Source organism: Aotus nancymaae, unplaced genomic scaffold (genome assembly GCF_030222135.1).
Source record: "Aotus nancymaae isolate 86718 unplaced genomic scaffold, 86718_ANA_hifiasm-v0.15.2.pri h1tg000064l_1, whole genome shotgun sequence".
NCBI classification, from domain to species: Eukaryota; Metazoa; Chordata; class Mammalia; order Primates; family Aotidae; genus Aotus; species Aotus nancymaae.
In genome coordinates this window covers 15,613,862-15,640,411 of record NW_026988479.1, presented here as the reverse complement: position 1 = coordinate 15,640,411, position 26,550 = coordinate 15,613,862, and the positions used below count along the sequence as shown (strand labels likewise).

Sequence of the window (26,550 nt, the reverse complement as noted above, 5' to 3'; positions counted from 1 at the left end):
TTCAGACCAATCATCCTTACATTCCTCTTACCACCTCTTGCCCATCAGTGAGGATAATTATTCTGTTCTATACTGGGCACACTGGCTAGAAAGCATTCTTACTGTCTAGGAATCTAGAACCACAGTTGAGGAAAGGACTGATAACTTTCTGCATGTGATTTTACACAACCAGTGGAATTAGTGTTCTTGGTGCTTAAGGGGCACTGGAGGGGAGATGAATAGAGAAGACAGCAGGTTAACCAATTTTAATGGAACCAAGTAATTACACAATAAAATTTTATATTCATCCGCAAAAAAAACATCTTGCAACCTTTGGAAATTGTAGAAAGAAAACACTGGGAAGCATATCCTTGTGGAGAGTCTCCAGTTGTAAATGGAGATTAGTATTTTGGTCTTTTGACTTCAACCCTGCAATGGAAGGAAAAATGGGTCAGCATAAGATCAATACACTAGGAGGCTGGGCGTGGTGGCTCACGCCTGTAATCCCAGCACTTTGAGAGGCTGAGGCGGGTGGATCACCTGGGGTCAGAAGTTCGAGACCAGCCTGACCGACTTGGAGAAACCCCGTCTCTGCTTAAATTACAAAATTAGCCAGATGTGGTGGCGCATGCCTGTAATCCCAGCTACTTGGGAGGCTGAGGTAGGAGAATTGCTTGAACCCAGGCAGCGGAGGTTGCAGTGAGCTGAGATCACACCATTGCACTCCAACCTGGGCAACCTGGGCAACAAGAGTTAAACTCCATCTCAAAAAATAAAAAAAGAACAATACACTAAGCAATTCCCACCAGTCCCACAGAGGAAGAATAATGACACTCACCCATCAGCTTCCATCTTCTTCCTCTTCTCAATGATCTGCAAAAAGAACAGGATGGTCTAGCACCAATCTGCCCATCTAAGCTCACCTGAGGCCCAAGGCTGACCTCTCGCTTCCATGGCTCTCCAGCCCCTTGCCTGTTTCTGAATCTGTAGGCCAATGTCTTCTCCCAGCTGAAACCCTCCCACCCAAGGGGCCATCCTACTTACTGCACTAATCTTCTTCCACTGGCGATCAAGCTCTGCTTTGTCATTGGTTTCCTTGAAGCGCCTGGTTTTCCGCCCTTCAGACATTTTGATACCATACTGGAATGCAGCCCTGAAAAAAGCACAGTTGGGGAAAGAATGCTTCAGAGATTGCATAGCAGTGACAAGGTTTTCCCAGAGTCCTGTAGGCAAAGAACTTAGTTGGGAATATCTTAGTCAGACCACACCCTCTAACCTTACGTGCACTATTCCACTAAATCCCCCACACCCCTCCTCACACCCTGCCCGTGATCACTACCAACTCACTTGGGCAAAGCCTCCTTGTTGTTCATATACTCGCTGTATTCCTCCTGGGTATCAAAGTCCCAACGGCCTAAGGGCCCCTTCTTGTTACCCTGTTGCAGGACAGAATGGGGGGATGGAGAAGGAAGAGATGTCAGTGGAAATGGAATTTCAGCCCTTGACTGAAGCCAGACTCTCCCATAATTCCAGGTTTCACAATTCATATATCATACCCTGATAAAGTAAGTGCTTATTACATACTTAATATGTGACATGAACTATTCTGTACACTAAATGCATATCTCATTTAATTCTCATTTTAAACAATCTATGAAGAGGGAACTATATTTTTCTCCATTTTCCTGATGAGGAAACTGAGGCATAAACAGTAAAAGAACTTGGCAAGTTCACAAAACTAATAGATAGTACAGGCGGGATTAAACAAGCCTCCAAGATTAAATCATGCTACTTCAATACAATGAACTCAGGGGAAGAATAGAGATTTCTTCATTATTAGTGGCAATAGTGTTTTTTTTTTCTTTTTAATTTTACTTAAAACTTAAGAGGAAAATTCAATCCTGGCTAGAATAAAATTTAGTTATTTTCCAAAGACTGCAATTTTTTCTGCCCCTTCTAGTTATGCATTGATGCTTGCTTACTGCTTACCATGGGAATTAAAGCCTGGCACTTTGCTGTAGGAAATGAAAAATAGATTTTTGACCCTATGTCATTTGATCTTGTGCAAAGACTCTGAAATAGTTAAGCTGCTCATGACGGTTAACACTGCTGTCTCTACTGCTGCAGCTAAAGGAGGATGGGGCCCAGCAAATGAGACAGATTTTTTAGGAATGGGGAAGGAGAAATATGTAAAAATAATAATAATAATAATAAGTGCCCAAAGGCCCCCACTATCATTCTAACTACAAACCTGGTCCATTTTGCTATAATCCACCTCCTCATCACTATCCACAGCCATGTCATCCATCCTAAAGAGAAGCAAGAGTTTTAACAGATGCTGCATACCTTGACCCTATGCTTCATCTGGAAACCTACCCAACTAAGAGGCTATCTGCATAGGAATGACCACCCACCAGACCTCCCACTCAGCCTATTAAAACAGTTCATCCAGGCCAAGCGAGGTGGATCACGCCTATAATCCCAGCACTTTGGGAGGCCGAGGCAGGCGGATCACACGGTCAAGAGATCGAGACCATCCTGGTCAACATGGTGAAACCCCATCTCTACTAAAAATACAAAAAATTAGCTGGGCATAGTGGCGCGTGCCTGTAATCCCAGCTACTACTCAGGATGCTGAGGCAGGAGAATTGCCTGAACCCAGGAAGCGGAGGTTGCGGTGAGCCGAGATCGCACCATTGCACCCCAGCCTGGACAACAAGAGCGAAACTCCGTCTCAAAAAAAAAAAAAAAAAAAAAAGAGATCGACCAACCTGACCAATGTGGTGAAACCCCATCTCTACTAAAAATACAAAAATCAACCAGGCATGGTGGTGCACACTTGTTAATCTCAGCTACTCAGGAGGCTGAGGCAGGAGAATCATTTGAACCTGGGAGGTGGAGGTTGCAGTGAGCCAAGATTGTGCCACTGCACTCCAGCCTGGGCAACAGAGTGAGACTTTGTCTCAATAACAACAAAAAAGTAGCCCTAGGACCCAGCAAATCAAATTTCCATTTCACCCCCAACTTATTCCCCAATCATCCCAGCCTCCCTTCCTTAACCAGGTTTCACATACGTGGCTGGGTAGCACTCTGCATAACTGTTGGACATGCCAAAGAAATCTCCCAGCTGCTTTTTGTCTTCTGGCTTCTTCAGCATATGCTATGTTAAAGAAAACACTACACATAATTCCACATATTGCTGTAAACCTTCAGCCATGAGAAGCCAAGGGCTAGAAACCCCAATGTGAAAATTTTGAGAGAGCTATGAGCTGTGACGGGTGCTCTGGGGTAGGAACAAAGGATGATTTCATTGCTGTCAAAATTCAGCACAAAAGGGAAGGGAGTGGTGGCGGGGGTTAAGAGGGAGCAGGGAGGCAGATGAGGTTGGAGTAAAAGGACCAGTTCTCTGGAACCCAGGAATATATTAAAATAAAGGATATGATTCTGTGCCTTCCCAGCCAGCAGACCCAGCAAACTTTTCGTTGATGGACTTGATCAACTCCTTGGCAGACCCAGGTCCTAGGAGAAAATAAAACTCTGCTCAGACCTTGAACTGAGGCTCTCACAATCTCCTCCCCACCACAAACTTCCAACCTATGGCTTTCATAAAAATATATATATTTTTAAAGTGAAGTTTTATTATGATTATTATTTGAGATGAATTTTGCTCTTGTTGCCCAGGCTGGAATGCAGTAGCACAATCTCGGCTCACTGCAACCTCCCCCTCCCGGGTTCAAGTGATTCTTCTGCCCCAGCCTCCTGAGCTGGGGTACAGGCATTTGCCACCACTCCTACTTATTTTTTTGTGTGTTTTTAGTAGAGACAGGGTTTCACCATGTTGGTCAGGCTGGTCTCGAACTCCTGACCTCACATGATCTGCCCACCTTGGCCTTCCAAAGTGCTGGGATTATAGGTGTGAGCCACAGCGTCCCATAAAAATATTTTTTAAGGCAACAGAACCCTTTTGTCTAACAATTTTAAACAAACTCCAATTAATAATGCATTACTCTGGTTGAGATGAGGGTAGGGTATCCAGAACATTGTACACTCAACCTCTACCTTACCACCTCAGAACCCCAGGGCCACAGGAATTACATCTAAGGGCAAATATGCCCTGCCATGGCCCAGGAAGGTGGAGGGAACTCCAGATTCATCCTGTTTATTCCATAAAGCAAGACACAGTTCTTATGAGAACCCAGAACCAGGAAGTCCCCCAATCCCATCTTTGCCACCTCTGAGCTCTAAGTCAGACTCTCAGCCCAGGGGAAAGCAGGACTGCTAAAGCAACCGTGAGATGCTATGGATACAACTCACCTTTGTCAGCATCCATGGGCTGGAAAGAAAACAAAAAGTGAGGTTAGTGTTACCATGAGATTCCTACTCATCCCTCCCACAAGTCTGAATCAATTCCTTACCCAACCTTGCCCTCATTTCTAGAGAGGCAACTCCACCACCTGGTACTGAGGGCCCACGTCTCACCTCATCATCTACTTTTGGCTTCTCAAAGTAGCTATGTCTCTTCTTTTCCTCTTCTCTCTCTCGGTCCCGCTCTCGCTCTCGTTCCCGATCTCGTTCTCGCTCTCGCTCTCGGTCACGGTCTCTGTCTCTCTCCCGATCACGCTCCCGTTCCCGGTATCTCTCCCGCTCCTTGTCCCGAGGTGTCTTGGTTGTGGAGGGTACATAATCCCCAATGTCTTCAAAAATACTGGGAAAACAAGAGATCTCGAGCTAGCCAAATGCATTCACACACCTTCACTTCCCCTGACCATTTCTCCAGAATCTCATGTCAAGGCATCCCCAAAATGCCAGAGATAAGAAATGCACAGACCCCTCCCTCTAATCAGATACCAGGGGCTAGGATACATACTTCATGTCAGCCTCAGGAGGTTTCTTCTCTTCCAGCTTCCCTGAAATTTAAAGAGGGGAGTCAGGAACATAATCCTCAGTTAATTTCCACTGAACTTCACGATCCTCTCCAGCTCTTAATGCCATTTTAAACATCTTCTGTTTAAAATGTGGGTCAAGGCCAGGTGTGGTGGCTCATGCCTGTAATCCCAGCACTTCAGGAGGCTGAGGCGGGCGATCACTTGAGGTCAGGAGTTCAAGACCAGCCTGGCTAACATGGTAAAACACTGTCTCTACTAGAAGTACAAAATTAGACAGGTGTGGTGGCGCGCGCCTGTAATCCCAGCTACTAGGGAGGCTGAGGCATGAGAATTGCTTACACCCAGGAGGTAGAGGTTGCAGTGAGCCGAGATCGTGTCACTGTACTCCAGCCTGGGCGACAGAATGAGACTTGTCTCAAAATAAATAAAATAAAATAAAATGTGGGTCAAGTGTTAGAGTTTTTAAGAATTTGTCTAGGTTTCTGGTTTTCACCAGAAACTCTGTTAAAAAATAAATAAATAAATGAGACATAAGTTACCCACTCTCCATCCCTCATGCTTCAGAACTGACCACTGCTTCTTAGGTAGGTTAAAGAGACAGAACCTGGCTGCAACTGCTGAACCAAGCAGAATCCTTGCCAATGCTCCAGTACTCCCATTTTTCTCTGCTTCCCAGGAGCCTCTCAATATTCTGGAGACAAGTTCCAGGAGACCTTGGTGGTATCCCCAAATGCCCTCCATGCATACGGTTTCTTTCTCTAACCCTCCAGGTACCTTTATCCTTCTTCTTAAGCTTCTTGTTACGGGTTCCCTGCCTCAGGTATGAAAGGATCTGGGTGAGCTTGCTAATGACAATGTCATTTGTGGTCAGTGTAGTCTGGGCCTGAAAATACCAAGAAACAAGAATGTTAAATCACTGAGCAGGAATCTCTTCATTTATTCATTCATTTACTTAACAAACTAAAGACTGAATTACAATACAGTAGGTGAAGGGAGGGAAAGAAAGTGCTGTGAAAGGATATTCCACAGAGATAAAACAGCCTGCACAAAAGCCTGTGTCCAAAGGGAATCAAGAACATTCAAGTCAGGAGTCTAGAACATTCTAGAAAGGCCAGTTATTGCAGAGGCTCAAAGGCCATGGTAAAGATTTTGCTCTTTATCCTAAGAATGAGATACCACTAAGCTTCGATACTGTAGTGAGACAAAAATTTACATTTTATTTATTTATTTAGAGACAGAGTCTCATTCTGTTACCCAGGCTGGAATGCAGTGGCACAATCTTAGCTCACTGCAACCTCCACCTTCTGGGTTCAAGCAATTCTCAAGCCTCAGCCTTCTTTTCTTTTTTTTTTTTTTTGAAATGGAGTTTCGCTCTTGTTACACAGGCTGGAGTGCAATGGTGCGATCTCGGCTCGCTGCAACCTCTGCCTCCTGGGTTCAAGCAATTCTCCTGCCTCAGCCTCCAGAGTAGCTGGGACTACAGGCATGCACCACCATGCTTGGCTAATTTGTTATATGTTTAGTAGAGACGGGGTTTCACCATGTTGACCAGGATGGTCTTGATCTCTTGACCTCGTGATCCACCCGCCTCGGCCTCCCAAAGTGCTGGGATTATAGGCATGAGCCACCGCGCCCGGCCTCAAGCCTCAGCCTTCTAAGTAGCTGGGACTACAGGCATTCATCACCACACCTGGCTAATTTTTGTATTTTTAGTAGAGATTGGGTTTTACCATGTTGGCCAGGCTGTTCTTGAACTCCTGACCTCAAGTGATCCATCCGCCTCAACCTCCCAAAGTGCTAGGATTAGAGGCATAAGCCACCATACCCAGGCAAAAATTTACATTTTAAAAAGATCACCTTGGCTTATGTAAAAACTATAATGGCAGCTGGGATGGAGAGATGGGATGGGGTGGTGATAGCTAAAGACTATGGGGTTTCTTTCTGAGGTGATAAAAATGTTCTAAAATTGATTGTGATGATTGTTTCATTACTCTGAATATACTAAAAAACAATGAATTGTACACATTCATTCATTCATTTATGAGACTACAGGCACATACCATCGTACCTGGCTAATTTTCTTTTTTTGAGATGGGGTCTCACCACATTGCCCTGGCTGTTCCTGAACTCCTGACCTCAAGTGATCCATCCGCCTCGACTTCCCAAAGTGCTTGGATTACAGGCATGAGCCACTGCACCCAGCAAGGCAGTCGATAATATAATTGTACACTCTAAAACAACTGAAAGAGTATAATGGATTGTTTGTAATACAAAAGATAAATGTTTAAGGGGATGGATACCCCATTTTCCCTGATGTGATTATTATGCATTACATGCCTATATCAAAACATCTTATATATTTCATAAATATATATACCTACTGTATACTCAGAATTTTTTTTTTTAATTCTTTTTAAAGGATGTATTATATGGCATGTGAATAACACCTCAATAAACAGTAACAAATCCGAGTGGAAGTGCAGAAACCAATTAGAGTGGAAGTGAAAGAGCAGAAACCAATTAGAAGCCTTTTTAATAGTTCCAGAGGCCTGGAATAGTGGCTCATGCCTGTAATCCCAGCACTTTGGGAAGTCGAGGCGGATGGATCACTTGAGGTCAGGAGTTCAGGAACAGCCTGCCCAACATAGTAAAACCCAATCTCTACTAAAAATACAAAAATTAGCCAGGTGTGGTGATGAATGCCTGTAGTCCCAGCTACTTAGAAGGCTGAGGCAGGAGAATCACTTGAACCTGGGAGGTGGAGGTTGTAGGGAGCCGAGACAGCGCCACTGCACTCCATCCTGGGTGACAGAGTAAGACTCTGTCTCAAAAAAAATAGTAAGTTAATAGTTCCAGCAAAAGATTATAGCTTAGACTGGAATGTTATTGGTGAAGTGGAAAACTGAATGGATTCAGTTGAGATTTAGGAGGTAAAAGTGAATAGAACGTAGTGACATGGTAGATGAGGGACATGGGGCAGAGGCCAGGCTGATTCCCAGGCTTGAGGCACACATGGTAGGCTCTCAGGACTCCATTCACTCACCTCCATGGTAGGGCAATCAGCCTTGCTTCGGATAAGAGTGGTGGGGATATCCGTGTCAGCATACTCATCATCCAGGTCTACCACATAGGCCATGCGGCCCGGCAGGAACAACTCATTCCGCTCATATGCTTTGCTCTTGAAAAGCATTCGGTAAACATTGCGACCTACAATAAGGAGAAGAGCAGCAAGTAGCCAAGATCTATAAGAACAGCTGTCACTTATGTGCTTACTCTGTGCTAGCCACCAAGCCAAGTGCTATGCATGCTTTGCTTCATTTAGTCTTTACAACAGGCCAGGCGTAGTGGCTCATGCCTGTAATCCTGCACTGTGCGAGGCTGAGGTGGGCAGATCACGAGGTCAGGACCAGCCTGACCAACATGGTGAAACCCCGTCTCTACTAAAAACACAAAAATGATTTAGGCATGGTGGCATGCGCCTGTAATCCCAGCTAGTCAGGAGGCTGAGGCAAGAGAATCGCTTGAGCCTGGGGAAGCGGAGGTTGCAGTGAGCCAAGATCGGGCCTTTGCACTCCAGCCTGGATGACAGAGCAAGACTCTGCCTCAAAAAAAAAAAAAAAATCTTTACAACAGCCCTGTGAAGTGGGATTATCCTTTTTAATGAAAAGAATACAAGAATACTATGGCTGAGATTTAAGTAATTTATCTAAAGTCATGTATCTACTAAGTAATGGAGCAAAGAATGGAACCAGGCAGTGTAACTCCAAAGCCTGGGCTCCTGTCCTCTCTTCTACATCGCCTCTTCAAGGGCACTATGCACCTGTATTAAGTCCTGTGAGGAAGAAAGATGACGTTTAAGGTAATATTGATGATGATGGAAGAAATAGCTATACTACCTGCTCAATATGACAGGTATGTTATACATTTCATTTTTCTTCATCCCTATAATAAACTCTAAAGTAAACATTAACCCAATTTTTACAGATGAAGAAACAGAAAGCAAAGTCAGTTGCCTACAATCACACACTTAGTGTGGTTTCATCATCAGAGTTTAAACTCAGGTCTCTCTGACTCCAAATTTTGAGCTTTTTAATCACTAACCATGTTACTTCTTTTACTTCATAAGCCACAAACTGAAAAAACTTTCAATCTACCTGAGGAGACATAAATGACATATGAAATAATTAAGTCCTTGTCTGGGTCTTATTATTTTATGGGAGTTAGTTGTTTTGGGGGCAACAAAGAATCCCAGCTCTTTGGGAGACAAAAAGGAGGATCACTTGAACCCAAGAGTTTGAGACTGGCCTGGGCAATATAGAGAGACCCCATCTATACAAAAATTTAAAAAATTAGCTGGGTGTGGTAGCACACGCCTGTGGTGCCAGCTACACAAGGGGCTGAGCCCAGGAAGTCAAGGCTGCAGTGAGCCATGATCACAGCACTACACTCCAACCTGGGCAATAAAGGGAGGCACTACCTCAGAAAAAAAAAAAAAAAAGAAGAAGAAAGAGGAAAGGAGGTTGGGGAAAAGGAAAAGCATACTCTTCCCAGAGCATTAAATTCCCTACAATTCACCTAGAATGCATAGTCACTAGTACAGAAACTGTACTCACCCAGACGTGTTTTAAATTCAATTTTATTTTCAGGATCCTCATCTTTCCTGAAAAGACAAAAAAGTTTTGTTTTTCCTAAATGTGCTCTGACTTTAGCTCCCACCTTAAGCCTTCCCTAATATTCACTTACTTGGTTTCTTTTTGGGGCTTTTCCATCAGTTCCTCTTCCTCTTTCTCTTTGCTGGCAATCTCAGCTCGTACCTAACAGGAAAGCAAGCAGGGTTAGGACATTCATTCACTTTATATAGTTATTGAACATCCACTACACCATACTGTACCATGAACTAAGAATATAATATTAAACATGACAGATATTATTCTTACTCTAATGGAGTTTATAGCAAATGAGATAGACAAATTAAACAATTTCAACAAAGTATAATAACTGCTGTGGTAAGTGAAACAGAAGGGCTATGCAAGGGTACAGGAAGTGGGAGATGAAGGGAGGTGCTTAACCACACCTGGGTGATCAGGGAAGGCTTCTCCAAGGAAATAAAATTTGGCCTGATACTTGAAAGATGAGTAGCAATCAGTTTTATAGAGGGGCCAACGTTAGCCCTTCTTCTACTCAGTGAAGATGAGGAGCCCCCCTCCTCATCTTGCCAGACCCATACAAGAATGTTCAGCACCTAGTATTACTCCCCACTGACCACCAGGACTCACCTTTTGAAGCAGAGCAAAATCCAAGCCTTTCACCAAATGGGTGTGTTCCATGTCACCACCCAAGAATTTAGACTCCTGGATCAACTGTCTTCTCTTCTCTGCAGCTGATTTGTCCCTGTATAATGAAACAGGCCACATTAGAACAGTCCTCTGTAGGTGGCAAGTACCTCTGAAATCGCTTATTGTAGGCTCCAGAGCAGGAAAGTAAGAGGAAGAGTTCACATTGTATTTGCATGACTCTGGGATGCTGAGGGAACCATGTCCTGGTCCCCCGGTACTCACGCCTCAGCAGTGGGGCCAACAGCCCTGTAGTTAGCTGTGGTGCTGATAAGCTCGGTTTCTTCATAATCTTTGTTCACTCCATCTCTCCGTTCTTTGGCACGATCCCGGTACTTCTCTGCTAGCTCTCTCTCTCTCTCAATTTCTTGTTGGCGTAGCTTGGCATAATAACTGACCAGAGAAAGGCGAATGTGTAAGGCTCACCAGCTGCCACCTCAAGGTCAACAGAGCTGTTCCTGCTTGCTTCCCCACATCTCCATCCTGCTCTCTATGGGGAAAAGCTCATGTCTGATCTGATGGAACTGCTGGCCACTTCTTCATAGTTACTCAAAATCAGAACAACAACTTCTTCCAGCTCATAGATATACTTTTCCAATGCCAACTTGGGCCACTCCATCTGTCACTTCAGAACTTTTTAATATCATCCAACTCTCTCTATATAATTCTCTACAGTTACGTTTCCACACAAAAATCAGAAAATCTGAATTTTTACCACCTTCTAAATTTCAGTTGAAAAGAACATATTCTTTGCTGGTCTACCCTCAGAATAAAGGAAAAGCCAAGTATCAGGTCCAGTATCTTTAGTATCATATAAATAATGATGATGAAATAATAATGATGATAGCAGACAAGATTTATTCGGTGGTTATCATATGCCAGGGATTGGTGCTAAATGCTTACATGTGTTTTCACAGCCAATCCTCATGACATCCTAGTAAAAGTTACTGTTACTACTCTATCTCTATTCTATCCATGAATTAGAGAGGCTAATTAAATGCCTAGGTTATCCACCAAGAAACTAGTGAAGATGAGATTAAAATATAGACAGGCCAATTCCAAAGCCCTCTATTGCCAGTCTAAGTATCACTCTGCTCCATTAAGAAAGTAGAGAGCATCAAGACAAAACCTTAGTTTCTAGCCTCATAATTAGCCCCTACTTCTTTCCCCTAAACACTATCCACTTTAAAATGTAAAACCCTTCACCCTTCCTTCACCTTTTCTTTTTCCTCCTTCGTGCAGCTGGGTCTTCATCCTCATTGTACTCCCTTGGCATCCTAAAAGAGACAAGAAATTCACTGATAGCAAAATATTACCACAGTCCCAGAAACCCCAAGAAATGTCCTTGATGGCTTTTAGAAAGACCTAGAATACTGACCAAAGTAACAGTTTCAATCAGGCAGATATCCACATCAATATTTGTAGGTGAGCAGTTCTCAAACTTTAGAGAGCATCATAAATATCTGAGGGACTATTAAAAGTCATTCTACTTCAGTAGAAAGAAATAGGAAGAAGCAAGAAAAAAGCTGGGAGACAGGCTGGATCACCCAAAGACTTACTCATGGTGACGTGACTTAGAAGGTGGTGCAGAGGTAGGTGCAGCCCTGGGGGTCATGAGAAGTTTCCTGAAGTCTTCATTGGTGAGTTTTGATCTAGAAGAAAAGGCAAGGATTTTAAATATTAGGGCTCAATAAGAAATGAAAAAGGATAAGTGAATTTACACCAAAGCAGCAGCTGTATTGCTGCAATTGTATCTTCCCCTTCATGATGTTTCCCTTGGTCAAGCACTAAGTCATCTCCAAGTCTGAAGCATTCAGTAAACAATGGTAAGGCTGAGCCACCAGAAATGTACACCTGATTTTCATGACAAATATGGTAATACTGTATTAGCTAGTAGAACCACTTTCTGTATTGCTGTATGGACATACATAGCAACACAAATTGGAATAGAATGGAACCTTTCCTCTGTTGGCAGAGTCATTCCAAAGGAATGGAGAGATCAGTAATAATCCCAACTGGTGTAATAATAAATTGTTTAAAAAACGTCTCATAGTCGATGCCAAGTTAAAGTACTGTGTACCCATTAAGATATGGCATTATTGAAGAAAAAAAGTACATTTGAAACCTTCAACAAAAAAAAAGAAATGAAAAAGAAACACATAAAAATCATAATTAAACAGAAATCAGGGAAATAGAAATTAAAACAAAAATATGCCACTTTTTTTTTTTTTGAGACAGAATCTCCCTCTATTGAGGTATTGCACTCCAGCCTAGGCAAAAAGAGCAAGACTGTCTCAAAAAAGAAATTAATCAGTCTGAAACAGAACTGTTTATTAGCTGGAGACAAACTAAACTGTAATGGTGTTTTCCAAAGAGGGAAAGACAGTACTAATGGTATAAGAGATTATTTTAATTGGTACACTGACAAGGACTGACTCCCCTCTTAATCAATTAAAGTCAGACAGACTCCTTTGAAGCTCTCTTCTGACTAGGGCTCTTCCTTGGCCTGCTGACCTCAAGTTTTGGTTTTTGTTTTTCTGAGAACCCAGGCTGGAGTGGCATGATCTCGGCTCACTGCAACCTCTGCCTCCTAAGTTCAAGCGATTCTCCTGACTCAGCCTCCTGAGTAGCTGGGATTACAGGTGCCTGCCACCATGGCCAGCTAATTTTTGTATTTTCAGTAGAGATGAGGTTTCGCCATGTTGGCCAAGCTAGTCTTGAGCTCCTAACCTCAGGTAATAAAGACTGTGTCTTTATGCACACAAATGTTTACTGTGGCACTGTTCACAATAGCAAAGACTTGGAACCAACCCAAATGCCCATCAGTGATAGACTGGATAAAGAAAATGTGGCATGTGGAATACTATGCAGCCATAAAAAAGGATGAGTTCATGTCCTTTGCAGGGACATGGACGAAGCTGGAAACCATCATTCTCAGCAAATTAACACAAGAACAGAAAACCAAATACCTCATGTTCTCACTCATAAGTGGGAGTTGAACAATGAGAACACATGGACACAGGGAGGGAAACATCACACACTGGAGCCTGTCAGGGTTGGTGGGTGGAGGAGGGATAGCCTTGGGAGAAATACCTAATATAGATGATGGGGTGATGGATGCAGTAGACCACCATGGCACAGGTATACCTATGTAACAAACCTGCATATTCTGCATGCGTACCCCAGAACTTAAAAAAAAAAAAAAAAAAGAAATCCTAAGTCAGTTCACAGAAAGTTTTCCCATTCTTGATATACAATCCAGCTCCTCTTCTCCCACCCTTAATGTTTAACCAAGTTCCTCTTCTTTCCAAGGAAAACTTTATCAAAGACTATTGAAACAGGAGTCAAGACCATTGTAATAGATTGAATTCAATTCCAAATACAACAGGGACAAGTGAGAATTTATAGAAAATTACTAAGAACAATTTGGTTAGGTTTGAAGGTGCAGTGGGGGTTGACTTCTTTGCTAAAACTGTGCTCAGCAATCCAAAGATGAGTCCTACTGAAAAATAGGACTCTTTGAGGAACCTGACTAAAGTTTAGCCGAGGAGGGAATGCTTGTCAATCTCAGAAACACTGAGCAGGGTTTAAAAAGAAGCAAGTTGTAACTGGGCACAGTGGCTCACGTCTGTAATCCCAGCACTTTGGGAGGCCAAGGCAGGCAGAAAAAAAAAAAGCAGCAAGTTGCAAAAATGACATATACAGCATAATATCATTTAACTTAAATATTTTAAATCACAAGGCAATGTTATGTTTTCCTTAGATATGCATACATATGTATAAATGCATTTTAAAAAGAGGAGGAGGGCCAGGCACGGTGGCTCATGCCTGCAATCCCAGCACTTTGGGCGGCCAAGGAGGGCAGATCATTTGAGGTCAGGAGTTCGAGACTGGGCGGGTCAACATGGTGAAACCCCGTCTCTACTAAAAATACAAAAATTAGCCAGGGGTGGTGGTAGGAGCCTGGTATAATCCCAGCTACTCAGGAAACTGAGGCAGAAGAATTGCTTGAGCCTGGGAGGTGCATGTTGCAGTGAACAGAAATCGTGCCATTGCACTCCAGCATAGACGACAGGAGGAAAAGATACACATAAAATGGTAACTGTGGTCCAGGCACATTGGCTCATGCCTATAATCCCAGCACTTTGGGAGGCGAAGGCAGGTAGATCACCTGAGGTCAGGATTTCGAGACCAGCCTGACCAATATGGTGAAACCCCATCTCTACTAAAAATACAAAAAATTAGCCAGGCATGGTGGCAGGTGCCTGTAATCCCAGCTACTTGGGAGGCTGAGGCAGGAGAATTGCTTGAACTGGGAGATGGAGGTTGCAGTGAGCCGAGATAGCATATTGCACTCCAACCTGGGCATAAAAGAGCAAGACTGTATCAAAAAACAAAGAAGAGGCCGGGTGGAGTAGCTCACACCAGTAATCCAGCACTTTGGGAAGCCGAGTCGGGTGGATCACCACTTTGTGGAGGCCAAGTTGGGAGGTCAGAAGTTCCAGACCAACCTGGCCAACATGGTGAAGCTCTGTCTCTACTAAAAATACAAAAAATTAGCCAGGCGTGGTGGCGGGCGCCTGTAGTCCTAGCTCCTTAGGAGGCTGAGACAGGAGAATTGCTTGAAGCTTGGAAGCAGAGGTTGCAGTGAGCCGAGATCACACCACTCCACTCCAGCCTGGGAACAAGAGTGAAACTCCATCTCAAAAAAAAAAAAAACTGTGGTTACTTCTAAGAAATGAACTGGAAGCTCTGCGTAGTGGCTCACACCTGTAATCCCAGCACTTTGGGAGGCTGAGGCAGGTGGATCACGAGCTCAGGAGTTCGAGACCAGCCTGGCCAAGATGGCGAAACCCTGTCTCTACTAAAATTACAAAAATTAGCCAGGCGCGGTGACACGCACCTGTAATCCCAGCTACTTGGGAGGCTGAGGCAGGAGAATCGCTTGAACCCGGGAGGCAGAGGTTGCAGTGAGCTGAGATCGCGCCATTGCACTCCAGCCTGGGTGACAGAGTGACACTATGTCTCCAAAAATAAAAAAAAATGAACTGGAATTGATAATGTTATCAATGATGATTTTACCCTTATTTCCTATGTTTTTATTTTCTATTGGAAGAAGGAATTCCTATATAATGTGTAATTACATAACACATATTAAAAACGAAACAAAACAAAACAAAAACATCACTGTTCTTGCCAGAATTTCCTCTCTAATACCCTTATGCACTTGGCCTGATCCAGGTAAGGTTCACAGAGGTAAAGGGTCAGCGGGCATAATTTTTGACCATCCATGATGACAAGACATTCAGAATTCTTTCACCATCACCACCATTCCTCTATCCATTGCCCAGCTCATTTCCATGGTCCTACTACAAAATACTCACTGGTGGAAGGAGTGAGGATCATCCACATCGTGCCCATCAGGGGCCAAAGGGTTGGAGAACGGCTCACCTGACAAAAAGAATTGAGGTTAATTTAATCAGTCTCTTATGTGTCAGATCCTGTGCAAAAATTTGGGATATAGTAGTGAACAATATATAGAACAAGAGGAAGAACAGCGGCAGTGACAACACAAGGTAATAAGTGCTGAACTGGGAAACTACAAGAAGCTGTGGGAGCACAAAGCAGAGGACCCTAAACCTAAGCTGCACGATCAGAGACTTCCTGAAGATCACGTCTAAAATACTACGTAAGAGATGATACGCGCAACCCAGGATTAAGTACCGGGACAGGATTTGGGGAAAGCGAACCACAGACAAAAGCCGCCCATCATCACTTGAAGTAGGAGCGAGGCTTGGGTACGGAGTTTGGAGCTGTCCGGCCTCACTTGGGGCCCTACGGCTTCGCGGGGCTCAAGCGTCACACGTACACACACAGCCGGCTCAAGCTCAGAAGCTACAATAATGCGCCAAGTGCCCCGAGTGCCATGAAAAATAACGGATGGCGTGAGCCTTACTCTCTCGCTCCGGCATTTTGTTCGGGGTCTTCCGATGTCACCAGCGACCGAGTCTCCAACAGCAACACCGCAGTGCCAAGCCCTTTCCCACAGTGCACCTTAGAATCAACCCACACTGCTATGCGTTCTCAGCCTTTCCGCTTCCTGTTTTTGCCTCTGACCAACCCTGCGCGCAAAGAAATTGATCTCGCAGCGGTCCTACAATACTTGTATGTCATTGGCTAAGCTTTACCCCGCCCCTGCGTCATCCAGCCCTCGGCCTAGGCTGGAGGGTCCGCGATTGGTCCAACCGGAGAACTTGGCCGGAAGACCTGGTAGTGGAGACTTCGGTATTACCCAAGATGGCGGCGGCCGCAGCGAGTCGAGGACTCGGGGCAAAACTGGCCCTGCGAGAGATTCGCATCCACTTATGTCAGCGCTCGCCTGGCAGCCAGGGCGTCAGGTGAGGCGCGGCGTGGTGAGGCGGGCGGGCTTGGGGACGCCGGGGTCACGACCTCGACCTCCCTGAAATTGGGGAAGCCCGCTCCCACAGCACGCGCGGCGCTCTCCGGCCCTGCAGGGACTTCATTGAGAAACGCTATGTGGAGCTGAAGAAGGCGAATCCCGACCTACCCATTCTAATCCGCGAGTGCTCGGATGTGCAGCCCAAACTCTGGGCCCGCTACGGTGAGTGCGAGACGCCAGGGGTCTGGGGCTCCGGTAGGGGAACGAGGGTTTGAGAAGAGAAGGGACCGCCCAAGGTCGTGCGGAAACCCTTGGAGAAACTAGAACTCCAATTTAGCCTTGCTGTTGATCTTGTTGCCATGAAGAAATTTATATTCTCAGGGTTATATGATACCTTGTATCCCGGGCAACGTAAGTATGTAGGCTGACCGAGTCCTGCGTAGGGACCAAGAACTGACGTTTTTGTAGCTGAGAATGGGTTTCTGATAGGAGAGAAGCTAGTCAATATAGTTCGTTCAAATAACGTGTAGCCATTGCCAGTCCAGATAGTGTGAGAATCTCAGTCATTTTTAGCACTTAGAACCGGGCCCTGTGCTGAGTGCTTCCCTGCCTAACTCATTAATCTTTCTTTCTTTTTTTTTTTTTTGAGACGTAGTCTCGCTCTGTCGTCAGGCTGGAATGCAGTGGCACGATCTCGGCTCACTGCAACCTCCGACTCCCTGATTCAAGCTATTCTCCTGCCTTAGCCTCCCGGGTAGCTGGGATTACAGGCACGGGCCATCAGGCCCAGCTAATTTTTGTATTTTTAGTAGAGACGGGGTTTCACCATGTTGGCCAGGATGGTCTCCTGACCTCGTGATTCCCCTGCCTCCGCTTCCCAAAATGCTGGGCTTACAGGCGTGAGCCACCGGGCCCAGCCTCATTTAATCTTCATTTGTCATGAGGAAGCGTGTTCTTCTTTTCTCATTGTAGAGATTAGAAAAAAAAAAAATGGAATCAAAACCTTGTGGAACCTATTAAAGTAATGCAGCTAGGATCTAACAGGATTAAGCCTTTACCTTTATTCCCCTTTTCTAGAATGCACTTACCTCTATAAGACTGGCATGGCTGGCTCCTTATTCAGGTTATTATTCTGGTCATTTATGTTACTGCTTCAAAAAGGCATTCCCTGACTGCTTTTAGCTCCTTTTTATATTACCCTATTCCAATATATTGCAAAATGAAATTTTCCTATCATGTTGCCTAACACATTGTAGGTATGCAATAAATATTTATACATACTGAATAACAGGATTTTAATCACAGCTTTTAACTATATGGTGCCCTGGAAATGTCAGGGGGAAGGTGGAGGAGAGTAACCACCTTAAGCAGATTGGTTCTCACAGTAGACATCTGTAGTATGCCATGCATTAATAATTGGAGGAGGAAAAAAGATCCTCCCAAAAGACAGTAGACTACAAGAGGAGATAGACACAAGTAACTTCAGTGTATCATGCTGGGTATTATGTGAGCTAGCATATGGGCGCCTAGGGAATGGGCACCCAGCCAAGGCTGGACCCATGCAATACACTGCTCACAGTAGTTAACTATAAATGCCTACAGTGCCCCCTAAAACTTCCCTGAAACAACCCATTGTGGCTATCCAGAATCAGCCAAAATTCTATTTAGACTTGGGCTTCCTAGATGTGTTTGAGACCCACTGTATTAATTCTAGGCATACCGAATGTACTCTTCCCATCTTAACAAGACTGTAAGATAAAGACCTTTTATTTTACTTTGGTAGCCTCCACGGTGCAGAATAGATACTTAGACACCTCCCTCTCTCTCCTCAGCATTTGGCCAAGAGAAGAATGTCTCTTTGAACAACTTCAGTGCTGATGAGGTAACCAGAGCCTTGGAGAATGTGCTAAGTGGTAAAGCCTGAAACCTCCACTGAGGATTAAGAGCAACAGCCCCAGAGCCTGGGCTCTGATGGACTTAGTGTAATGTGAAAAAAATGTGTTCTCCTATTTCTTATAAAGCTTGTGCTGTAAAATATTTTATCAGGGTGTTCTTGTCTTCATCTGCCCTCTACCCCTTACTATGCAACCACTGAGGCAAAGTAGTTTAATATAAAAATAAAACTTTATTCTGTCTCATCAAAGGCTACCAGCTGCTGAAGCAAAAATGAATAGGGCAGGGGGATAGGGATTCCGGGGCCCCAGAATCAGTAGACTACACTGAGTCCCCTTTGGTCCTCCTGCCTAGATAGTGCTGATTGAAAGAGAAGAAGCTGGGACCCAAAGGTCTTGGCTTAGGTGTGGGAGTAGAGTGCATGAGACCTCATTATAGTCCTAAATCACCAAAGGCTCTACTGGACAAAGAAGCTTGAGGTTAAGAGAGGGGAATGAGTAACACGGAGAAAGAAGATCACCCTTGAAGAGCTGTCTGCTGGAGAGCATACACACGATCCTGGAGCTGGGCCTCCTCCTGATGCCTTTCCAGGGCCTGCAGCCCTGATTGCTGCAGGAAGACCTGAACAGCCTAGGGGCAAGGAAGAAAAAAAATTCAACACACCTTGGTCTCTGTGTCCTAAGACTCAAGTCCCACAGCCTCATGGGTCAGCCGATTTTAGAGGGTGCATTCCCCACAAGAGGATGAAGGTTCTGACATGGAACCTATATAGGTTAGCCAGACCCAGAGAAACCACCATAGTTAAGACTAGACAGAAAGGGAGCCACTGTGTGGCTTCAGAACAGGGTGATTGGGGATGTGGGCCAGAAACCTGTACCTCTGGCTGATACAGGAACAGCAGATGCAGCAGCTCCAAACTCTGGCCTACTACTTCAGTGTCAGATAAGAATAGTGTCTGCAGTAAGGCGGGAAGCAGGGGCCCTGGCCACAGCCTCTGGCAGTAAGCAGGGCCCTTCTCTGCAACATTGCACAGAATTGTGAGCACCTGCAGACAGACATATATATATATAGTCTACAAAGAATGAAACGCAAAGATCGTAACAGCTGAAATACATGGCATGCTGACCACATGCCCAGGGACCATACCAAGCTCTTCGACATGCATGTTCTCAACTCCTATGAAGCAGTTGTAGGAGTATGAGAATTATTATCCCCAATTATAAGTGAGGAGACTGAAGTTTAAGGTGGTTAGTTGATTTGTCCAAGGATAAATAAACCAGTTTAAGGGACACACACCTAGACTGGTTGGGCCCCAAGGCCACACCACACCACCTGCTGGCTCTCAACTAAGGGTACTTCTGAGGGCTCAGGACTGCTCTCCCATACAATCTGACTACCAGATCTTGGATTCAAGTGACCCCACTACATACCATTACGCTCACCACATTAGATACTGGCAACAGCTGCAAGAGGGGCTCAATCAGATCCAGGGAGAGCAAGGAGGTACAGAAACTAGGACTCTTTGCTGGAAGAGAAGTACCAGGGTGAAAAAACTGCTTTCACCCACCACCCCTGCCAATCCTACCCACCTCAGCCTAGGCCATGAGGAAATATTCCCATTATCCAAATGTCCAGGCTTGGGCAGATGGTGCGTACCAGTGAGGTTGTTGAGGAGCCAGAGGCCCTCAGGAAGCAGACTGGGCTGTTTCTGGAAAAAGAACTGCAGAAGGATAAATAAGGCTGCCACAACACGCTCATCTCTGAGCTGCATTTGGCCTCCAACAGTCTCCACTTCTGCCTCAGTTAGCAGGTTGCTTACACATCGAAGCACAGGGCATGCCAGCTGCAAAGACAAATTGGGGGTCAGGTGTAAGGAGGAAGAGGTTACCTGAATTCCAGAGTATGAGGAAACATCTCCCAGAATTTCACCTGTTCTCCTCACCTACCAGCTCCAGTCCTGCATCATCAGTTCTCTGGACAGCCTCAGCCAAATCCAACAGCAGCAACCCCAGAGTAGACAGAGCCCCATGGGCAATAAGCAGGGAATTGCTAACCTGGCTGGGCAACAGGAAGCAAGCAGTCACTATGTATGTAGTCAATTCCACCTTTAAGAAGAGAAACAGGCTGGGCACGCGGTGGCTCACGCCTGTAACCCCAGCACTTTGGGAGGCTGAGGCGGGTAGATCACAAGGTCAAGAGATAGAGACCATCCTGGCCAACACGGTGAAACCCCGTCTCTACTAAAAATACAAAGAAAAATTACCCAGGCGTGGTGGCACGCTCCTGTGGTCCCAGCTACTCGGGAGGCTGAGGTGGAAGAATCGCTGGAACCCAGAAGGTGGAGGTTGCAGTGAGCCGAGATTGTGCCACTGCACTCCAGCCTGGAGACAGAGCAAAACTCCATCTCAAAAAAAAAAAAAAAAAAAGAGAAATAGCTGATGTCTGTGGGTTTCCCAGGCTCCAAAAAGAGAGAGGACAGTGGAGGAATGAAAACTCACTACAGCAATTCCAGACACAAGTTCAAAGAGCTGAGTGTCATGGAAGCAGCCTCAGGGAAGATCTGTGGTACCTTCCCAACTGGCCTATGTTACCTGCAGATGATGTAATGAAGGCACCAGGCAAACTCCACAGCGACCCCAGGGTTCAGCTTTGGGCCAGGTTGCAACAACTGTAGCATGTGCTGAGGGAGAGTGGAAGCCAAGATGGAGCTGCTGGCAGAAACCGGGCTGTGAGTAGGAACCACGAAGATGCCAGTGGCTTTTACCAAACCCTTATAGCAGATGGGAAAGTGTCCAAACCCAAAGCCCTTCTCAGGTGGGAAAATGTCCAAACCTACAACCATTCCTAGCCAGACACATGAAGTTAAAAGTGTAACAGCTTTGGAAATTGGAGCTATAATAATGAGTGGGTCACCTCTGGCTGCACATCTAAAGACAATTTTACTCACGGGATGATCTTCTCTGGAGCTTCCTTAGCCTGTAGAAGCTGGGACAAGGCAAATCCGAGAGCTTCCAGCACAGCCACATGGGGGGACTGGAAGTAGACAGGGTAAGGATCTGACTGAAAGCTGAGTCATAAGGTCTCCAGAGACTCAGCCCCTAGGCACAGGGCAGAGGCTAGAGCTACCTAACCAAAGGAGATGGAGCATGTGGGGAGGAGCAAAGGAAGGGTTGCCCAGGGAGGAAGAAGGGAGTCACCTGGATGCAGGCAGCCAAGGTTGGAACAATGCCTTGTGGCAGGAGCTGCCTTCTCACAGCCTCACTCTCCACAATCAGGTTACCCAGTGTATACAGACACAGCTCCTGAGAACAGGCAACAAAAGCACTGGGCTTGGCCTGTTTCATGCCAGGCTGAAGGAGGGGAGGTGATAGGGACACTGGAGCAGCTATCCTGAGGCTCACAAGAGGGTGGGGAGATGATGAGTATAGACATGGCTGTAGGCATCAGGGTGAACATGTTTTCTTCCTCCCACCTGCCAGCTCAAACTGGTCCCAAAAGCACAAATTTTAAAATCTAAGCCAAGAACAAGATAGGAAGGCATAGGGCTTACTATGAAGTCTGAGCTGTGACTGGAGAGGTAGGTGAGGAGGTAGGAAGTGGCTGGCAGGCAGGCCTCAGCAACAGTAGACTGCTCGGAGTGAGAGAGCTCATGCAGGCACCGAGCCGCCTCCAGCTGCAGCAGGGCCTGGTTGCTGGTAAGGAGCCCGACCAGGGTCCGCATGCTGCCCTCCAGCCTACGCAAATGAGTACCAGAGCCCTGCTTAGCTTGTGGTCCATCCCTCAGAGACCCAGCTCCCACCTCTCCCACACCACCCATACTAACCGGATGAAGGTCTGCTGCGTTTCAGGGTGCTGCAAGCTTCGACGAAGGCTGACCAGAGCCCTCTCTCTCTTTTCCTCTGTCCCCCGCTGGGCTTGCCTCAGGAGCTGCTGGACCTGAAGCTCAGAGCAGGGAAAGGAGAACACATAGTTGCCAGGAAGCAAGTCCTAAGTCTCTCAATGCCCACTTCACCTGTGAGCCTTCCAATATCACACCACTTCCAGAACTTGTCATTCACACTAATGCAACTAATAAGCACCAACCTTGCAGTGGAGTGGACAGAGAATCAGAACTGAGTTCAAATACCAGCCCTGCCACTTACTCCACAAGGGACCTGAACCTAAGTTTCCTCACCTGAAAATGAGAATAACAATATCTAAGGATATTTAAACCTCTCAGCCTGGTGAAAACTACTCCTCCAGCCATTCTCTCCATGCAACCTACACTCTTAACAACTAACACAACACGAACTGGGTTTTTTTTTTTGTTTTTTTTTTTTTAACACTTTCGAGCTTTTGCACATGATATTCCTTCTGCCTGGATACCCTCTCCGCTTCCCACTCTTCAGATTTCTGCTCCTCATTCCCTCTGGGAAGTTAGCTCTTTTTGAGAGATTTGGGAGTTTCTCTTGTTCCTCATGTTTCCTTCCCTTATGATATCTGTCTTTCACTGGTTGTGAGCACCTCAAAGAAAGGGACTCTCTTTTTTTTTTTTTTTTGAGACAGTTTCACTCTTACTGCCCAGGCTGGAGTGCAGCGGTGCAATCCAGGCTCACTGCAACCTCCACCTCCCCGGTTTAAACGATTCTCCTGCCTCAGCCTCCTGAGTAGCTGGGATTACAGGCATGCGCCACCACACCCAGCTAATTTTGTATTTTTAGTAGAGACAGGGTTTCTCCATGTTGGTCAGGCTGGTCTGGAACTCCCGACCTCAGGTGATCTGCCTGCCTCGGCCTCCCAAATTGCTGGGATTACAGGCGTGAGTCACTGCGCCCAGCTGGTGACTTTTCATCTTTGTGTATCTCAGTGACCAGCACAGTGTCTTGGCATAAAGTAAGCACACAACGGAATAGTATGACCTAGGAATAAGTTGATAACTATATATGTCAACATAGCGTGCATGGTAAACTATGTATGTAAACAAAATACAAATATGGGGGATACCCAATGCTTGAATAAATCCTTTCATTCACTCATTCAATCAATACTGAGCACTTAACTATATGCCAGATAATGTGCAGGCAACTGGGTTTTCAGTGATAACAAATAACATAGGATCTAGGCTTTCCTGCCATTTAAAGTTTAGAGAAATAACAATAAACAAGCAATTAGATAATGATTAATATTCTACAAGAAACAAGTAGGCTGTTAAGACAGAATATCAAAAGAAACCCACGTTAGACGTAGCCAATGCCAAGGCCTTAAGACACGAAAAAGTCTCAAGGAACTCTTGCAGAAACTGAAATCGTTGCAGGAACTGAAAAGGGGACAGTGGCTGGGATGAGAAAACTGATAAAACTGGAGGTAGGAAGAGGTTGTAGGGCACAGGAAGGATTTTGGTCTCCAAAGGCGTTTTTAAAGGACGTATTGACCTTGACAAGCATAGATGCGGGTAACCTTTCAGGAGGCTGCAGTAGTATCCAGAGAGGAGGTGGTGGTGGCAGCTGCAATGGTGAGGCATGTAAAGACTCCAAAGCTCTTTAGGAGGTAAACAACTAGGATTGATGGGTTTAGGGTCAAAGAGTTGAGCGGGATGATTCCCGTTTCTGGCTTGACCCACTGGGGAATAGAAGTGTAGAGTGCATTGCGTTCAGGTTTGGGGCCGACCTCAAGTAGTCCCGGGAGTCTAGCGCCAGCGGGCGTGGACTCTAGCGCACCCTGCTTTGCCCCCTCACCTCGGTTTCCCCGAGGATCACAGACACACATCCCTCTCCAGCTTCCTCCGGGGCGTCGTCTCTCAGCAGCCTCTTGCTGACCAGCTGCTGCTCCCTCCGCGCCTTCCGCAGTACTGTGGGCAGAGAAGCCAGATGAGATTGGGAAGGACTACCAGGATCCAGAACCCGCGGCTCCGAGCCTGCGGCCTCAGCCTATCTCCGACCGCCATAAACCCCCGCGCTCCCTCGCCCGCCCACACCTGCCTCCCGCTCCCGCCGGCGGCGCCTTAGCTCCTCCACCCCGCAGACCACTGGCCTAAGGCGGCCCTGCCGTCGGCTCCACATGGTGGAGCGGAAGGAGGAAAGCCCCAAAGAAACAGCTGGCACTACGCCCCGCGGAGCGTAGAAGACGGCACTGACTGCGCAGCCGCAGCACGGGGCGGGACCAGAAGGGGAGGGCGGGGCTCGGCGAGCGGACGCAGCGTGGGGCGGCGGGCGGGGCGAGGGCTAGAGGCGCCGCTCCGCCTCGGATTGATTTCTAGTCTTACCGATTCTCGGAAAAAAAGTTACTCATCCGTGACCTCCACCGCCCCAAGCCAGCAGTGTCACAATCTACTCAGCAAACACAACTTCCCCACCCACAATACCCGCTAGATGAACGTTCAAAACAACCCCGAGCTCCGGGAAGAGCCACGGTGCCATTTCATCATTAATGCGGATCCCATTGATGAGCGCTGCCAAAAACGCTTGAAGTGTCATTGAATTGTCAACGAAAAGAGTCAAACTCTGTAAAATATTTGAAAAGACTTATTCCGATCCAAATATGAGTGACCATGTCCCGTGACACAGCTCTCGGGAGGTCCTGAGAACATGTGCCCAAGGTGGTTGGGATAGTTTCCTTTTATATATTTTCGGGAGACATGAGACTTAAATCCAATTCATTTCAAGAAATACATCGGAAGGGCCGGGCGCGGTGGATCAAGTCTGTAATTCCAGCGCTTTGGGAGGCCGAGGCGGGTGGATCAACTGAGGTCAGAAGTTCGAGACCAGCCTGTCCAACCATCTCTACTAAACTCCATCTCTACTAAAAATACAAAAAATAGTCGGACGTGGTGGTGGGTGCCTGTAATCCCAGTTACTTGGGAGCCTGAGGCAATAGAATCGCTTGAACCTGCGAAGCGGAGGTTTCAGTGAGCCGAGATTGCGCCATTGCACTCCAGCCTGGGAGACAAGAGTGAAACTCCGTCTTGAAAAAAAGAAAGAAGAGAGGGAGGGAAGGAGAGAGGGATGGAGGGAGGGAGAGAGGGAAGGAAGGAGGGAAATTGGTTTGCCGGACAACCGAAAGGCGGGACAACTGAAAGTGGGGCAGTGGGGGGACTTCCAGCTTATATGTAGATTTTAAAATTTTCTGGTTGACGATTGGTTGAGTTTCTCTAAAGACCTGAGATCCATGTAAAGGAATGTTTGGGTTAAGATAAAGGATTGTGGAGACTCCAGTTTTTATTTGTAGAGGAAACCTTCAAGTCCTAGGCTTCAGAGAGAATAGGTTGTAAGATGTTTCTTATCAAACTTAAAGTCTGTGTTGATGTTAACACTGGAGAGGTATAATGAGGCATGTTTGACTCCCACTTCCCATCATGGCCTGAAACAGTCTCTCCGGTTAAATTTCAAAAGCGCCCTGGCTGAGGAGGAAGTCCATTCAGATGGTTGGGGTGGGCCTTAGAATTTTATTTTTGCTTTACAGAATGTTCACCACAATGACCATTATTCTCATTTTGTATGTGATGAAAATGAGAAAGATATCATTATTTCTTTGCTCTGCATAAAACTGAGTTCCCATTATTTTTAGGATGAAATCTTTCACCAAATGTTGAGTGCCACTAATCTACTAGGCAGTGAGGAAACACTAGTGAATAAAAAAACCGTGTTCCTAACACTCAAAATTGGAATTGTGACCAACTAACCTCTATATGGTCCAACCCCTGCATACCTCTCCAATCTGGACTCACCTCTTCTGGGACCTTCTCTTTGTTAACAGCCCCTGCTCTTTTTCTTCTCCACCCCACTCCCACTCCTGAGGGAGGTTCTTGCACAAGCTGTTTTCTCTGCCTGTGCTTCTACCTCTTCTCTCTACCAGCATCCTTCTCTTAACACCATCCTCAACATCTCAAGTCCAGTGTCACCTACTCAGACCCAGCTTCTTCATAACCCTTTTCACAGCTGTCATTAAGTTGTAGTAAATTATTTGATGTTGTCTCCTCCCAGATCCGCTTGGAAGCTCCAAGAAATTAGGGTCCTGGTAGCACCTAAGAATTTTTATGGGAAGCCTCTAATTTTTAGAAAGCTATATAACTTAGGCAAAGGTT

General features: G+C 45.8%; 3 protein-coding genes across 12 annotated transcripts; 1 reads left to right on the top strand and 2 right to left on the bottom strand.

The window, feature by feature from the left end:
* Positions 1-230: 230 nt before the first annotated feature.
* On the bottom strand, positions 231-16,297 carry IK (IK cytokine). Its single transcript, XM_021677452.2, has 20 exons — positions 16,155-16,297; positions 15,583-15,649; positions 11,758-11,850; positions 11,416-11,475; positions 10,424-10,591; positions 10,142-10,256; positions 9,609-9,679; positions 9,479-9,525; positions 7,909-8,072; positions 5,640-5,748; positions 4,847-4,886; positions 4,459-4,684; positions 4,294-4,312; positions 3,420-3,498; positions 3,054-3,134; positions 2,231-2,288; positions 1,327-1,415; positions 1,024-1,132; positions 818-852; positions 231-408 (listed from the first exon to the last, which is right to left on the bottom strand). Exons 1-20 carry the CDS (start codon positions 16,168-16,170, stop codon positions 381-383), a joined length of 1,674 nt encoding a protein of 557 aa, XP_021533127.2. The 5' UTR covers positions 16,171-16,297; the 3' UTR covers positions 231-380.
* A 145-nt stretch (positions 16,298-16,442) lies between these two features.
* NDUFA2 (NADH:ubiquinone oxidoreductase subunit A2) lies at positions 16,443-18,635 on the top strand. Of its 2 annotated transcripts, none has more exons than XM_012468814.3 (3): positions 16,443-16,596; positions 16,687-16,820; positions 18,431-18,635. In XM_012468814.3, exons 1-3 carry the CDS (start codon positions 16,496-16,498, stop codon positions 18,520-18,522), a joined length of 327 nt encoding a protein of 108 aa, XP_012324237.1. In that variant the 5' UTR covers positions 16,443-16,495; the 3' UTR covers positions 18,523-18,635. The 2 variants fall into 2 exon arrangements, with proteins under 2 accessions (XP_012324237.1, XP_012324369.1); XM_012468946.3 differs by having other exon boundaries at positions 16,445-16,596; positions 16,714-16,820.
* Positions 18,489-24,607, bottom strand: TMCO6 (transmembrane and coiled-coil domains 6). 9 transcript variants are annotated; one of them, XM_064366395.1, is made up of 13 exons: positions 24,445-24,584; positions 24,206-24,318; positions 22,315-22,427; positions 22,042-22,225; positions 21,689-21,793; positions 21,439-21,524; positions 21,083-21,202; positions 20,755-20,872; positions 20,438-20,545; positions 20,148-20,334; positions 19,934-20,016; positions 19,369-19,536; positions 18,489-19,121 (listed from the first exon to the last, which is right to left on the bottom strand). In XM_064366395.1, the coding sequence occupies exons 1-13, from the start codon at positions 24,527-24,529 to the stop codon at positions 19,008-19,010; spliced, it is 1,584 nt and encodes a 527-aa protein (XP_064222465.1). In that variant the 5' UTR covers positions 24,530-24,584; the 3' UTR covers positions 18,489-19,007. The 9 variants fall into 9 exon arrangements, with proteins under 9 accessions (XP_064222465.1, XP_064222463.1, XP_064222467.1 ...); XM_064366393.1 differs by having other exon boundaries at positions 18,490-19,121; positions 19,922-20,016; positions 24,445-24,583; XM_064366396.1 differs by having other exon boundaries at positions 18,491-19,121; positions 19,922-20,016; positions 20,755-20,815; positions 24,445-24,583.
* Between the last annotated feature and the right edge of the window lie 1,943 nt (positions 24,608-26,550).

Coding starts and splice junctions, on each gene's coding strand:
- IK (XM_021677452.2), bottom strand. Junction 10,592..11,415: donor CGAAGGAGGAAAAAGAAAAG/GTGAAGGAAGGG, acceptor TTCTCTGGTCAG/TTATTATGCCAAGCTACGCC. Junction 9,680..10,141: donor ATTTTGCTCTGCTTCAAAAG/GTGAGTCCTGGT, acceptor CTTTCCTGTTAG/GTACGAGCTGAGATTGCCAG.
- NDUFA2 (XM_012468814.3), top strand. CDS start 16,496: ATGGCGGCGGCCGCAGCGAGTCGAGGACTCGGGGCAAAACTGGCCCTG. Junction 16,597..16,686: donor CCTGGCAGCCAGGGCGTCAG/GTGAGGCGCGGC, acceptor CCGCTCCCACAG/CACGCGCGGCGCTCTCCGGC. Junction 16,821..18,430: donor CAAACTCTGGGCCCGCTACG/GTGAGTGCGAGA, acceptor CTCTCTCCTCAG/CATTTGGCCAAGAGAAGAAT.
- TMCO6 (XM_064366393.1), bottom strand. CDS start 24,529: ATGTGGAGCCGACGGCAGGGCCGCCTTAGGCCAGTGGTCTGCGGGGTG. Junction 20,546..20,754: donor GAGCGTGCCACCACGCCTGG/GTAATTTTTCTT, acceptor TTGCCCAGCCAG/GTTAGCAATTCCCTGCTTAT. Junction 20,335..20,437: donor ATGATGCAGGACTGGAGCTG/GTAGGTGAGGAG, acceptor TTGTCTTTGCAG/CTGGCATGCCCTGTGCTTCG.